This window comes from Aspergillus udagawae (genome assembly GCF_001078395.1).
Source record: "Aspergillus udagawae IFM 46973 DNA, scaffold_7, whole genome shotgun sequence".
In the NCBI taxonomy this organism is placed as follows: Eukaryota; Fungi; Ascomycota; class Eurotiomycetes; order Eurotiales; family Aspergillaceae; genus Aspergillus; species Aspergillus udagawae.
Genome location: NW_025091270.1, coordinates 2,154,158 through 2,168,593, shown reverse-complemented (window position 1 = coordinate 2,168,593; position 14,436 = coordinate 2,154,158). Strand labels below are relative to the sequence as shown.

The 14,436-nt window shown below is 49.9% G+C and overlaps 6 protein-coding genes across 6 annotated transcripts; 3 read left to right on the top strand and 3 right to left on the bottom strand.

The window, feature by feature from the left end:
- Positions 1 to 2,180: 2,180 nt before the first annotated feature.
- Aud_009423 (uncharacterized protein) lies at positions 2,181 to 2,831 on the top strand (the record flags this gene model as incomplete). The annotated part of the gene is made up of 2 exons (XM_043294276.1): positions 2,181 to 2,403; positions 2,485 to 2,831. The coding sequence occupies 2 exons, from the start codon at positions 2,181 to 2,183 to the stop codon at positions 2,829 to 2,831; spliced, it is 570 nt and encodes a 189-aa protein (XP_043150211.1).
- A 537-nt stretch (positions 2,832 to 3,368) lies between these two features.
- On the bottom strand, positions 3,369 to 4,343 carry arsH (putative arsenic resistance protein ArsH; the record flags this gene model as incomplete). The annotated part of the gene is made up of 3 exons (XM_043294275.1): positions 3,369 to 3,758; positions 3,810 to 4,008; positions 4,069 to 4,343. 3 exons carry the CDS (start codon positions 4,341 to 4,343, stop codon positions 3,369 to 3,371), a joined length of 864 nt encoding a protein of 287 aa, XP_043150210.1.
- A 600-nt stretch (positions 4,344 to 4,943) lies between these two features.
- acoC (aconitase family protein) lies at positions 4,944 to 7,724 on the bottom strand (the record flags this gene model as incomplete). The annotated part of the gene is made up of 8 exons (XM_043294274.1): positions 4,944 to 5,293; positions 5,344 to 5,521; positions 5,580 to 5,890; positions 5,943 to 6,483; positions 6,530 to 6,889; positions 6,937 to 7,119; positions 7,172 to 7,581; positions 7,640 to 7,724. 8 exons carry the CDS (start codon positions 7,722 to 7,724, stop codon positions 4,944 to 4,946), a joined length of 2,418 nt encoding a protein of 805 aa, XP_043150209.1.
- A 481-nt stretch (positions 7,725 to 8,205) lies between these two features.
- On the bottom strand, positions 8,206 to 9,127 carry Aud_009420 (peroxiredoxin; the record flags this gene model as incomplete). The annotated part of the gene is made up of 3 exons (XM_043294273.1): positions 8,206 to 8,643; positions 8,697 to 8,878; positions 8,944 to 9,127. The coding sequence occupies 3 exons, from the start codon at positions 9,125 to 9,127 to the stop codon at positions 8,206 to 8,208; spliced, it is 804 nt and encodes a 267-aa protein (XP_043150208.1).
- A 1,194-nt stretch (positions 9,128 to 10,321) lies between these two features.
- Aud_009419 (glycoside hydrolase family 30 protein) lies at positions 10,322 to 11,837 on the top strand (the record flags this gene model as incomplete). Its single annotated transcript, XM_043294272.1, has 2 exons — positions 10,322 to 11,183; positions 11,233 to 11,837. 2 exons carry the CDS (start codon positions 10,322 to 10,324, stop codon positions 11,835 to 11,837), a joined length of 1,467 nt encoding a protein of 488 aa, XP_043150207.1.
- Positions 11,838 to 13,545: 1,708 nt separating this feature from the next.
- Positions 13,546 to 14,364, top strand: Aud_009418 (putative alanine--tRNA ligase; the record flags this gene model as incomplete). Its single annotated transcript, XM_043294271.1, has 1 exon — positions 13,546 to 14,364. One exon carries the CDS (start codon positions 13,546 to 13,548, stop codon positions 14,362 to 14,364), a length of 819 nt encoding a protein of 272 aa, XP_043150206.1.
- Positions 14,365 to 14,436: the final 72 nt, after the last annotated feature.

Below are 14,436 nucleotides of genomic sequence, written 5' to 3'. Positions count from 1 at the left end.
TAAAAGCAGACACAGCCTAGGACGAAATGCAACGCAGCTGCATCTTAGAACTATTACACCTTATTCAAAGCTTCAAAATATTGCCTCTGCAGCGTCAGACCGCATTCGAGACACCATCCAAGCAAACATGTCTACGGTTAACATGGTAAAATATTACTTTTACCGGGGCATGGTCCCAAAAGATCAAGACCGACTGCGCAAGCTTGTGGCTTTGGCATATCAAATAGCAAGAGACAGAAAGCTCTACCCAAAGGCGGTTCTTATTAGGTACGAACACAGTCTGATTTCGGGCGAAACGATACTCCTGGCGTTCTTTATTCCCTAAGCCCCTACCAAATGCTAGCTGATGCCTGATAAATTTGCAGGTCCGAGGTTCATGATACGACCAGTATAAATGGTATACACCAGAAAGATCCTTTGGGTCCACACGTGACTCTTTGCTACAAAGACGAGGACCAGCTCCGTCGTGGGACTCATGTCGCAAGTCATGGTTATGTTCGCGGGGAAGACAACCTTGAATTGGTGCGCGCAACTCATGCCGGAGAGAAGCCGGACTCAGCCAAAAGGCAGCGAGGCAAAAAGACAGTATGGCCATCAGAGAATGAGCTTGAGGCCGTACCAGAGATCGGCTACAGCCATCTTCCAAGCAACTAGAGTCCGAGACATTCGTGTGAGGTGCATTATTGGTTCTGTGATGTACTGCAGAGTTCAGTGCCGTTTGTGAATATGATGCAGCAGAAATTTTGACGCAGCTTCGGATTATTGGTACTTTTTCTTACCCTTTATCTTAGCCCATAAATTGGATCCCCGGCAGCCATCGTTCCAGTTGAAAATGATAGATTAAACCCAGTAGGCTCTCTAAGGGTCTTGCCTACCTTGCGGGAGAAGAAAAAGAAAATCTTTCCGTTGATTGCCAAAGGCATAATGTTGAACTGAACATCAGTTGGACTGGTGAGGATGTTGCTTGTTTCTGTCACGATCAACATACAATAAAGTAGAATAGGGAGCACTAGCTAGGAGGCTCCATGCAGTCTATTGCCACAATAACCTGAAGAACATAATAATAATAATCGTAACCCCTCTACGAAACCTCGTGTAGGGCACCTGACTCAAGACTAGGATTTCGTGAACCCAATAAGTAGGCAGGCATATCCAACTCCAAGCAGATGGTCCAAGCTACTCCCAGGGCCAAGGCCGCATGCGGATCCTTTTTGAGTCCATTAAAACCAGAAGTGGAACCCAAAGGAAAGCGGCCAGTTGCAAAGTCTGGACATTCGTGCACATCTGCAGGAACTGCTCCCAGTCTGTTTTGGTTGGGGTCTCAGGAAAGCGTGGTCAAGGCCAAGCAAGGAATGATATCTGTGACTGTGTGCGGGTGATCGTCCACTAACCTTGGATTGCAATGGCTTGCCCAGTGAGAGTTCCTGCAAGAAGAGGCAGCCCTATGTTTTTGTAAAGCCATAATACTAATAAGTGTTTCCAGCAGAACATAGGTTGCATATAAAACCTACACAGTAATTAGCAGCATTCTTCATGAATCACAATGTAAATTATTCTCATATTAGAAGCAATGACGAGATCATACTCCCCACGTTGACAGCTTCTTCCAAATTCCAGACGAAATATTAGGCGGGTGAGTAATGTTATAAGTAGACTATCGAAGATCACGCTTGCATCTACATTATTAAACTTCAGTAATGCTAAGTACAACGTGACATCAACATAAACTATTGTAATATAAGCTTATTAACATCATTGGAAGTCAGACCTTGTGTATATCAATGTCATATCATCGCGAGGGGTCATTTCGAGAGATTCCACAGACAGGGCGCAATGACGTCAGGGCCCGCGTGGCATCATCGCATCAAATATCCATCCAAGAAAGTGCCAATCCTAGAAACCCAACAAGATGTCATCCCTGATACTAAGGAAAGGAGCTTTGACCTTGTGAGTACGCAATCCAGCAAGGGTCGAGCAGTGATTGATTCTTATGGGGATCCACACACGTCATGGTTTCGGATCACCATGTGGCTGACAGCCATACCCAGACCAGCGTTATATAGAAGGCTATCGCGATTTTATTCTTATGATAATATCTGTCTTTCGGAACAAAATTACTCTTATCGTCAAGTTCATCACTGACTCAGAAGCTCATATTTCCGTCGAAAACAGCAACTACCATGGACAACCTTGACCAAAAGACCGGTGCTGAGACCCATACGGACGAGCAAAAGCGACACTTCTATGACAACCTCACCGAGGATCAGAAGAAGAAGCAGACTTTTAGCGAATGGGTGAAAGAGGCATACTATGACCAATATGAGAAATGGATGCCGTGGCTTGAGGAGCAGTACCTTAAATGGTTCGGAAAGGGCGACAACAAGGCTTCATACGTCGCAAAGGGTAAGAAAATGTCCCTTTCTATCCCTGTATTGGATCATTATGCCCTGAGCATTTGATAGACTAATACACGAGCTCGACTAGATACTCTTTCCAAGTCCAAAGTCACCGGCATCAAACAGGTCGACCAAGTGCAGGACGACGTCAACAATCTGGTCGGCAACCAGCTCGGTGAGAACGGATTCCTTGCTCCCATCGGTAACATGGTCTCTAAAGAAGGGATCGACCGCGCCGAGAGAAAAGGCAAGGACGAGAACGGCTCATATGGCGGTCCGCTCGGCGGCGTCACTGATCCCGTGGTGGAAAAGGCCAAGGGTGCTGGCCAAAGTGTCACCTCTGGGGCTCAGACGGTGGGAAATTCCATCTCTGGAGGATTTCAGAGTGCTGGAAACTGGTTCAAAGGCTCGTCCAGCGAAGAACAGCGGTCGTAATTGCAGGAATGTGGGATTGATATTGATGATTGATGATTATCTTTGATTTGTCTATTTATGTTTGCAAGAGATACCAGTACTTGATCTTATTATTCATGTTTAACCATTTGTTAAATTTGTTACATTCGAAATTTTGCTTCTGTAGGGCAGTGTCAAACGAGCATAGGGTCTGAGGGACCAGATGAAGGTGCTAGGTAGTGTTTGCGGCGGGATTGCGAATCAACGTCTCGATCATGTTGGTCTTTCCTTTCTAACACTCCTTCCTTGTGATATCTCTCCCAAACTTCCTAGGGAGCACCCTGCGGCAGCCGTCTGGTTGAATATATGTGGAGGGCCTTTACGACGTCTGCGCGTTTGCTGCTCTCTATGCCGGGGCTGCTGGCTTAATGTTTCCTGAGACCCCATTCGTTCGGCGGCCACTCGGGTATAACCCTTTGTGATATCAAGGACATTGAGTCCAAGGTCAAGGTCTATGTCAATTCACATCTTGAGGGCGGCTGTACCTTTATCCTCTTCTATATGGAAGCAGGCCCCGCTTTAGGCCGCCTGTGCCGCTTGTTTCAATCGCCTTTCCTCGCGTTCACTATATCGGTCCGCGAAGAGATCAAAGTGAGGCCGCATCAAGATAGTGTACTTGACGAACTCTTCCATGCAATCGACCAAACGGTCCCGGTTTCCGCTGGGCATGAGGTGATAGTCCCCCGGTTGACCGGCATCCGGGAAATGCGTGTATGCCTTTGGAATTGAGCTTTGATTCGGGATCACAAACATGCGCATCCACCGTCCCAGGATCCGAAGCGAGTTGACGGCGTTGAACGATTGGGACCCTCCGCATACTTGGGCGATGGCCAGGGTGCGGCCTTGAGTGGGTCGAACGCTGCCGGTGGACAGGGGAATCCAGTCGATTTGGTTCTTGAAGACGGCAGTCTGGCAGGAATCAGTAGTGCTCTGGAAGACGTTGTGTGATGAAGAGCTTACCAGGTTGCCGTGTTGCTCGGGGGTCACCCAGAGATGACCGTCGCTCCATGTGCTCAGTTCGCGCAGCTCTTGGACTTTGGGGTGCGTATGCTGGACGTCGTCCTTGACCGGTAGGCCCTCTGGATTAAAGACTCGGACGTCACAGCCGAGTCGGAAGAGGATTCGACTGGCTTCCAAGGCCACAAGCTTTGAGTACGATCTGCAGGTAGTGTCAGCCGCGGATGCTTGAAACGAATACTCCGCGTTAACAGATCCATACCTTTTTCGCAGAGAACCGTACAAAACTAAAACCTTGATACGTTTCTGAGTCGTCTTGAGATCCTCCGCAGCCATGTCCAGCACGGTGTCGAGTTCCAAGCGATTGGCCCAATCCTCGGCCGCTTGTTGGGGATTCAGAAGAAAGGGGCGATATTTCTCACGAATTTTCCAATCATCTTCACTTTCAGGTATGGCTAGCGTCCTGAAAGAGGGTTGGTTTGCCTGTATATCTTCATGTTTGACCTCATGTAGAGCCACTGTGCTGGAATGTGTCATTCTAATGCTGATGGGAGAGGATGGGACAAGCGTCGGAGTGGCTATTGTGATGACTCTCGGAGTCAAGCGATTTATCGAACACATATAGGTTGTCTGATGCAAGAAAAAGTCTTAACAACAAAAACTTATTGAACTATTAACTTCTGTCAAATAATGCCAGCGTTAAACTTTAGAAATCCTCATCAGAAGCATTGTCTCTGGTAGATGTCATCGACGACCGTTGATTGGCTGGACCGATCCGATACCCAAAACAATTCAAAAACATCTCCCTTAGGCTGACCCTCAGTGTGTGGAGAACAATACTGAAATCAGCAAGAGACGCTCAAGAAAGTAATATCATTTATACTGTCAAGTTCATTGGGTGGCTTCTCTTGAGAACTATCTGTCGATAACAGGAAAGGAAAGGAATGTGATACGCTCAGGTGGCAAAGCCACTACTTTAGCTGCTTCTAGGGCTGTAGACAGGTCAAATGAATGAGATGGGTCAAGGCTACGGGAGAAAGGCCCGTGAGGAATCTACGTTACAGGCAGTGAGCCATATCGAAGCTGAGCCATATTGAAGCCTGGGCTCGCTGCAGCCCAGAGCTAGGACAGTCCTCGTTACCATTGCAGCGCGCTAGGTATATGGCAGTCTTTCTCCATGTGACTTGTCCGACCATTCTTTGCCGCCGTGAGCTCCTCGAAGAGTCTTTTCCCGAATTTTCGAAAGGCAGAAGTAATGCCACCGTGGCGGAAGAGTGCTTCTTCCATCTGACTCAACTCGAATCCAAACCGGAGTCCATCAATGTCAATGAAGCGCGCATGGAGGTCAATTATTATCTCCGATCCATCCTTGGCAGCGGCGTAGAATGACTCATTAGGCATGGTAATGCCCAATAGGCCGAGATTGGGCATGTTCCGTTGAAAGATAAAGGCAAAGGATTTCGCGATCACACATTTGATACCGCAGCCTTGAGACATGCGCATTAGCAAAGGTATGTGTGGGAGTGGTATCACTCACCAAGCAATGCCATGACGGCCTGTTCGCGCGAGGATCCACAACCAAAGGCCTGACCAGCCACAACGATGTTGAAGCCTTCCTGAGCTCGTTGACGGAACACGGGATGGGTGTATTGCAGGCAATGCAGACCACTCTGCTCATTAGTTTCCATGTCCATCAAGAATTCAGCCGGTGCTAGCTATGGATGTATCAGCAAGACGCAGCCTGACAAAAGAATACGAGTAATTTGAGCATACCGCATCTGTGTCAATAAAATCGCCTAGCAGCTGGACCTTGCCACCTAGAGTTTGAGGGAAAGGAGGTCCTTGCGTGTATCCGGAGAAAACACTTGATTCAGCTCTCACATGAGAGAGAGCAGGAGAGCCGCTCGGCTCAACATAGGTCAGACGAGAAGCCGCTCCGGTGTTCGCTGTCGGTCTAGAGGACCCACGCAAGGATATCCATCGTTCCCAATTGATCCCACAAAGCAAGTCATGAGGATCGGTCAATTTCATTTCGAATGAGGATGCGGTGACAGTTGCGGCAGAGCCTAGATGCCCTACTGACCCTGCGTTGCATCCTTCAGCTAAAGAATGCTGTTAAGCGGCACGCATACGAACCTTTGCCCATGCGATTCTCAAAATTCCTGTTCTGGGATGAGAGCCAGACTTCTCCTGGAGCTGCCTGATCTGCCGACATGCCAACACAATAGCTGCAGCCTGGTACTCCAATCTCAAAACCCGCCGCTTCGTAGACACCGGTGAGGCATAATTCGCGTAGTCTGCGCAGGATCGGCAATGACCCCGGCACCATTTTCCTCTTGCCGTGCTTAACCGGCCGATAGCCTTTCTTCAGACCTTGCTCCAGTACAAGAGCAGCAAGGATGAGGTCCTCCTCGGTTGTGGTGCAAGCTCCAATAAAGCAACCATCCAACCTCAATCCTGCATTATCCGAGACTGGAACCACATCATCTGGCCTCGGGTATCGAGCAAAGAATGACTGAACATTTCCAAGGTCGACGTCGAGTTCTGCGGCATACTGCGCATCGCTGTCGGGTCGGAAGTACGTGGTCAGATTCTTGTGTCGTTGTAAGTGTCTGTTGGCCACGAAGTCGCGCGTGATTTGATCAGGCACAAATACCCCGGTGATACCACCAAGTTCCTTCTTCAATAAGCAAGGCATAAAGGCTTCAACTGCATTGACGTACCGCTGTCATGTTGCAAATAGCGAACCGATCATCCGCCGACAAATACTGCGCACCGGCGCCCGAGAACTCGACGATCCTATCCGAAGCGACAGTATTCCTCTTCAGCTGCTGCAAAATGTATAGGATAACATCTTTTCCGCCGATTCCAGGCTTAGGTACCCCCCAGAGGCGGATGTTGATGGACTCGGGAACCTTGAACCACGTCTCTCCTGTTACCAAGGGGAGAGTCACATCTGCTGCCCCGAGTCCAATCGCCAGACATCCCAATGCGCCAGAGGAGCACGTATGTGAGTCGGAGCCAATGATCAGCATGCCAGGTTGCGCTTTTTTCCTGTAGAACTCGATGTGGAGAATAGTATACTAAGCCATGTCAGCATCTGCCTGGGTTATTGTTTATGTTGACCAACGTTCATTCCCTGGTACTCGGTCATTTTGAACGCTCGTTTTGCCCTCTCACTTGCATCAATGAGCGCGCGAACCTTCGGAACGTCTCTGATTCGAGGATCTACGACATGATCACCGGCGAGCCAGAAGCGATCGTTCCGGTGAATCCCCGGCTTGCCTAGATCGTTGTACGTAGCCTCCATGCCCTATGAGCTGCCTTAGCGGCGGCGGAAAAGAAATCATTATGGTAATCCTCACGGCCCATGATGCCTCCGACGCAAGCACCCAATCGACATCGACCCGAATCAAATCTCCAGGAGCCACCCAACCCCTATGAGCCACGTCGTGCAACGCGAAAATTTTCTCGCTTAGAGTCATCCCACGCCGACCTGGAGGTCTTGATGGCAGCGGAGCAAGCATCGATCTGGACCTATCCTCCGAATTAAGCGCTTCCAGCCAGGCAGACGCGAGGAAGAGAACTTCTGATTCTTGCTGCTCTGTCAAGTCACTGGCATCGTCCAGACCCAGCCCGCCGAGATCGTGCGGTTGGGTGCACACGCGAAGCACATCGGCTAGAGCAGAGGACTCGCGGACGTGGCCAAGGTTTCGCAAAACATCGATCAGGTTTCTGACTTGAAAAAGTGGTCCAATGTTGGACGCAATCTTTCCTGTGGAATACTCAGCTTTGCTCTCTCCTATCCCGGATACCAGCTGGAGCCGTCTTACTTGATGCATCGTCCAGACGTATGTGCCTGGTTTGCTCAATGATACGGTATATGTGCACTGAACTATTGCTATTGGTTGCAGGCATCTTTGAATCTGCAAATCAAACTATAATCGGGGCTGCGAAGGCCACTGAGACTCGTTGCCTGTTAAGTACTCTGCCGCATAAGCCCCTTTCCACTGTGATGACAACTGTTGTGAGACTGTTGGCCCGCTTGCGGTCCGGAAACGGGTTGTGCCACTTCTTCCTGCCAGGCCAGGAGTTGGCCTTGACTTGGCCAGCCATTAGCGATTAGTGAGACAGCACACAGCAGTGGAGAACGCCAGCGACACGGCATTGGTTCAATCGACTGAATTTACAGTTCCGAAGCTGTTGTCTCAATGCGTGTTGAAGGAGCGACCTATCCTCATTGCCAGTGAAGCGAGAAATTGGTGTGCTAAAATGGGAGAGCTGAAGCAGTGCTCATAGCAAGCCTACTTTGACATATCACGCTGTATAATGAAACTTTTATTGTTGCTACAAATCTACCGGATCGCCTTGTACCGACCGGAAATGCGTCGGAGGCCACCTAGAACTTGGTGTAGCGCAGGTAGGGCTTGATCTCCCGCACATTGCCAAACTTCTTCTTAGCATCCTCGGTCGAGACGGACGGCGGGACGATGACATCCTCGCCAACGGTCCAGTCGATGGGAGTGGCAATGCCCTTTTTGTCTGCCGCCTGCAGAGCATCAATGACACGCAGGACCTCGGCGGAGTTACGGCCGGTGGTAGCAGGGTACAGCATTGTCAGACGGATCTTCTTGGCAGGGTCGATGATGAAAACCGCCCGGATGGTGAAAGGAATGCCCTTCTCGGCGATGTTGTCCAGGTCGCGCTGATCAATCATGTCATAGAGGAATGCGACCTTGCGCTCGGCATCGGCAATGATGGGAAACTGAACCGAGGTCGATGCGACTTCGTTGATATCCTTGACCCAGTCACCGTGAGAGCTGAGATCGTCCGCGCTCTATAAATGATCGATGAGTATGGTACCCTGTTGCAATTGAGAGAACTACCTACCAGGCCGATCATCTTGACACCCCGCTTGTCAAATTCGCCCTTCAGCTTGGCAAAGGCACCGAGTTCTGTCGTGCATACTGGGGTGAAGTCGGCGGGATGAGAGAAGAGAATGGTCCAGCTGTCTCCGATGAAATCGTGGAAATCAATTTCGCCGTGGGTGGTCTGCGCCTTGAAGTTCGGAGCTACAAGACAGAGAATATATATTAGCAGGATGGTTACACACAAAGAACGATAGAGACTAAATTACCAGTAGAACCAAGACGCAGGCGAGGCTGTTCTTGGGGAACAGTCGCAAGGAATCTGCGACCGAAGGGCTGCAAGAGGAGCTGGGCGCGTGGAAGCTGGCGGGAGAAAGCCACTCGCGAGACAGGGCTGGCTCTGGGGAGAGCAGAAAGGGCTCTCAAGCCTGTGCGGGGTAGAATGGACGCCATTGTAAAGATTGATTGAATCAACTGGCTTTTTGGCTGTCAATTGAGGATGGAAATGAGTGTATTTCCGATGATTTGACTATGGTTGATTGACGCAATAACATCGGAGGGGCACGGCAAAACCAGGAGCTAACCATATTGGGTAGTCAGCTTGCGAATGCCTGCATGCCTGAGGCACACACAATTCTTCCATCTACTTCCTTGGTTGTACTCCGTAATGGACACCCATATATGGGAGCAAGGTACTATATTACTCCGTAGACCATTTGTCTTCTGGAGAATAGGATGACTTGGAGGAAGTCATCTCCGCATTACCTTTTCTGGAAAATGGTCTCTTTGATGAAGACAAAGACGGTGTGGATGCGGGGGCCGGGGGGATTCATGTGCCGTCTGTGGGGCGCTAGTTTCATGCCGTAGAAGCTTATGACTGAGCTAGACATCTTCTTCAGGGGATTTCAACATTCAAGAAAGTCATGATAATTATTACTATGCTCTCTTTTAGAGAACCGATGATGCACAGAGCCTGTTCCAGGCGAATCCATAGTACATACTCCATACTCTTTACTCTTTACTCCATACTCCATACTAAACCGAACTGTCAAATATACCCACTGCATGATCCTTAATTCTCACATAAGATGGACACATGTAAGAAAGGTGGGGTATGGCGCTTATTCTGTTCCGCTATGATATAATTTTACTACTGACAGGAGATGTAGTGCTTGTTTATCGGGGCAGGCTTTGCCTTGTTAGTCGAGAGTCCGTCTGAGGTATCAGAGCTAAGCCGAGCCAAGATGAAGTCCGGGGTCTGAAGATGTCGGCATTGACCAAGGGCCGAAGATCAATACCATATTGATTACTGAGCCTGTTTCTGAGAGGTTTGAGGCTTGCATTAGTCCATGATACTGTGGTATCCTCATCCTCTGGGTAGTATTCCTCATGCCCCGTTCTCCGGCCGGTCAATGCTTGTGTTGCTCCTAAAGATGCACCTGGATTGTTCTGACCAATAATGCACTCGAGGAAGGATTGTAGTTTAATTTCTGCCAAAAGCAAGTGCCGACTTCATATTGGCCTATGAATCCGCCTCTGGGTATAAAATCCTGACTGTGCCTGTCTGTTTGAAGGTCTTTCAAGCAGTACCTTCTGGCGACACCAAGAAATATCCAGAGCAAGATAAGCACTTCCTTCTCTTTGACAATGCGTATATCCGTCGGTGCTCTGCTTGGCTTGACTGCCCTGAGCCATGCCACACCAGAGAAACGAGCCGGATCTGCGTCTGCATACTGTTCCAACTCGGCCGGCAACTATAAGCTCTCTGCCATAGCAGCTCCGGTCCAAGGAGCAGGAACCCCTGGCTCTGAATCAACCTGGAAATTGACCGTTGACGACACGTCGTCCGGTCACAAACAGACTATTGTTGGGTTTGGTGCTGCTGTCACCGATGCCACGGTCTCCTCGTTCAACACTTTGTCTGCCTCCGTGTTGCAGGACCTGCTCAATAAATTGATGACATCTGCCGGCGCGAACTTTGCTTTGATGCGACACACCATTGGGGCATCCGATCTGTCTGGCGACCCAGCCTACACGTACGATGACAATGGTGGAAAGGCGGATCCGTCACTGTCGGGATTCAATCTGGGCGACCGGGGAACGGCCATGGCCAAGATGCTGGCAACAATGAAGTCTCTGCAGCCCAACCTCAAGATCCTCGGCTCTCCTTGGAGCGCGCCAGGATGGATGAAGCTGAATGGCGTCATTGATGGCAATACGAACAACAACAACTTGAACGATGGATACCTGACCAGTGGTGGAACCGGTAGTACGGGGTATGCCAGCCAATTCGCCCAGTACTTTGTCAAGTACATTCAAGCCTATAAGAATCTCGGAGCCCACGTCGACGCGATTACTATCCAGAACGAGCCGCTGTACAGCTCGGCCGGTTATCCCACCATGTATGTCTACGACTATGAGTCGGCACAGCTGATCCAAAACTACATCGGCCCAGCACTTGCCAGCGCCGGGCTAGATACTGAAATCTGGGCTTATGACCACAACACTGGTACGTGGTTTCCATTGATATAATAGTAAACGAAGCTCACCTGTCACAGATGTCACATCGTACCCCCAGACCGTCCTTAACCAGGCCGGTCAGTACGTCAAGTCGGTCGCTTGGCACTGCTACGCTCCCAACGTCGACTGGACAGTACTAAGCCAGTTCCACAACACAAACCCTGGAGTTAAGCAATACATGACCGAATGCTGGACTCCCGCATCCGGCTCATGGAATCAGGCGGCCGACTTCACCATGGGTCCCCTGCAGAACTGGGCCTCAGGAGTTGCAGCATGGACTCTGGGAACCAACGCCCAGAATGGCCCGCATCTGTCCACTGGCGGCTGCGCGACATGCCAGGGTTTGGTGACCATTAACAACGGAGGCTACACATTCAACACAGCCTACTACATGATGGCGCAATTCAGCAAGTTCATGCCCCCTGGTGCAATTGTCCTCAATGGCAGTGGCAGCTACACATACCCTGGCAGTGGCGGTATCCAGTCAGTGGCTTCGCTGAACCCCGATGGAACTCGCACCGTGGTCATTGAAAACACCTTTGGCAATGATGTCTACGTGACTGTCACTACTAAGAGTGGGCAGCAGTGGAGTGGGAACGTTCCTAGCAAGTCTGTGACTACCTGGGTTCTTCCAGCTGCTTGAGAAAGAGGTATTTCGGGATGATCAGATGTCTCATATTGAAAGGTGGAGGCTTGGATACACCAGTACCATTCCCTAGTTACATTTACAACACAGCTTGCCAATTCTAGCAGCTTCCAGGTGTGAGATAGCTTCCAATAAAGTCATAGGTGACCGTGTGTCTTCTTTTGCGAGATAATCCGCAATCTGCCTCAAACTCCTCGCAACAGGGCTGTCTTCTGCAAGCGATGCAATCCCTGACAAAAGCTGATCATAATCTCATATATCGTTTAGTCGGCGAGCCTCGAAAGGAAGACGAGTTGGTGATAATCCATCCCGTATCTCAGGGGCGCAGCACTTATGTGTGACTCCGCTAATGCCCATAACTGTCGATCACCAGTGATGAACCAGGATAGCATTCACTAGCATGGAACTATCCGCATCCTTGTTTTGTCAAATTATAGAATCAGCCTGATCGACACACAACGCGGCGGTCAAGTCCATCCTGGGGAAAAACTCGTTTTGAATGCTCAGGATCTCGTGCATGACTGTCGAGAAGCTCGTAGACGACATGCATCTATATATAAATGTCCATACTCCTGAATGCGCCAACCATAACCTTATCGAGCCAACCGCGGCGAACAATAAAGAATCGCAAAACGATTGGATAGTCGACGGACCACTGACTGGCTGTTTATTTATCTGACAGCATTGGTACCTTGGTAGGATGGTGGATTCGTTTGCGTTTTCTCGAATCCGGGGAAGTCATGATGAAATTCGCCACACCACAGAATGCCGGGTCTGATGACAGCTTGATCGTCCCCAGTCGCCCCCGGAATTCTTTATTATCGAGACTTTTGTCTTGTCGTTGGTTTTTGCTCATAATACCGTAGTGTCCACTGAATTTCTGAACAATATCCCATCTACTTCACAAAGCTAACAAGTCATCTCTGTCTCCGATTTGAGGATTGTCAGGAACATGTATCAAACAATTGTCCATCGTTCGAGACCTCTCTTTAGTACTTTAAAGCAGAGGCTGCAAACCCCAGGTATGACACCATGAGATGGTGAACCTCAACAGGGACTGGGTTAACCAGGGTGACAACCACTTTGTCTCAGACACAAACCAACGGCGCAAGCACGTCGTCCGATCGGATACCTACAAACAGCCAGGCCCTATTGCTGTGTCGTCCTTGCGTCTGGCGGCCCCTGCGTGGGCCACTGCTGGCGGAGGCATCTATGCCACCTTGTTTGGGGTGTACCGGATGCTGCGCTCCATGCGACAACTGAGATATATCTAGCCTATTGCAAAAGTTCGATGCACATGCGTCGCTCATTAGCTCGGAGTCTTTCACTTCTTTCACTACTAGTTCGACATCGGGCGTTGTTGATGGTCGGTCCTTGTTATGGACAGATGGGGACTATATCCTGAAATGACTGTTAAAAGCACCACATGCTTTACTAAGTGATAAAGTATATAACGATCCGCTCATCGAACCCTCAATGTCTATCTTTCAGAAAAATCGTTCTTTGACGGAGAATAATTACAACGCAGCAGCACAGGGTGTTGACGCTATTCCCCGTTTGGAGCTTACGTTACTATTATAGTGCCGAGGGAAGATCACAGCAGAAAAAAGAAATGAAGCAACTTTCTCTCTTTTATAATGTATACACCATAGTTACTCTCATTCCATAAGCTTAAATCCTGCTGAGACTTTGCTTTCAACTAATCATGACCGCGACCGACCGCACTTTTCTTGCCTTCCAGCACAATGCCAAGCTCCACAATCTCCAAACCATCGTGAAGGGCATCCACCCTTTCGCAGCCTTGGAAGAATCCAACCGACAGCTCTTCAAGCAAGGCACCGAGGAAGATTACGCTGTTATCACAGAGCAGACCATTTTTCATCCCCAGGGGGGCGGCCAGCCATCGGACGAGGGCACCATGACCAACGCCGCGGGTGTAGTGTTCACGGTCGCATCCGTCCGCATGGACGCAGTACGCGAGGGCCAAGTCCTCCACTTTGGTCGGTTCAATCACCCCACCGTCTTCTCCGGGGGAGATACCGTCGAACAAGCCATAGACGCTGATAAGCGTCTGCTGTATTCGCGCCTGCACACGGCGGGCCATGTCCTCGGCGCGGCGGTCCGACACCTCTTGGAAAAGGAGGTGGAGGGGTTCGACGAACTCAAGGCATCACATTTCCCTGACGCGGCGGCGTGTGAGTTCCAGGGTGCTATTGATGGGAGATGGAAGGATCCGATCCAGGCGAAAGTGAACGAGTTGATTGACGCCAAGTTGCCGGTCGAGGTGGACTGGTGGGATGAGGAGGAGTTCCGACGACGAGGACTGGAGCGATTGCTGCCCGATCGCGGTTCCGTCGCCATTGCCCCCGGCGAGAAGTTTCGCGTGGTCAATATCGTCGGAGCTGAGGTGTATCCGTGTGGAGGCACGCATGTCGATACGACGGATCTATGTGGCTCGACTACGGTGAGGAAGATTACGAGGAAGGCCGGCAAGTCCAAAGTCAGCTATACCGTAGCTGATTGATTCCAGTCAATTGCTATCAACAAGACAGAATATAGAAGAGAAAAATATACATGATCTAAAACAAGACGGGAT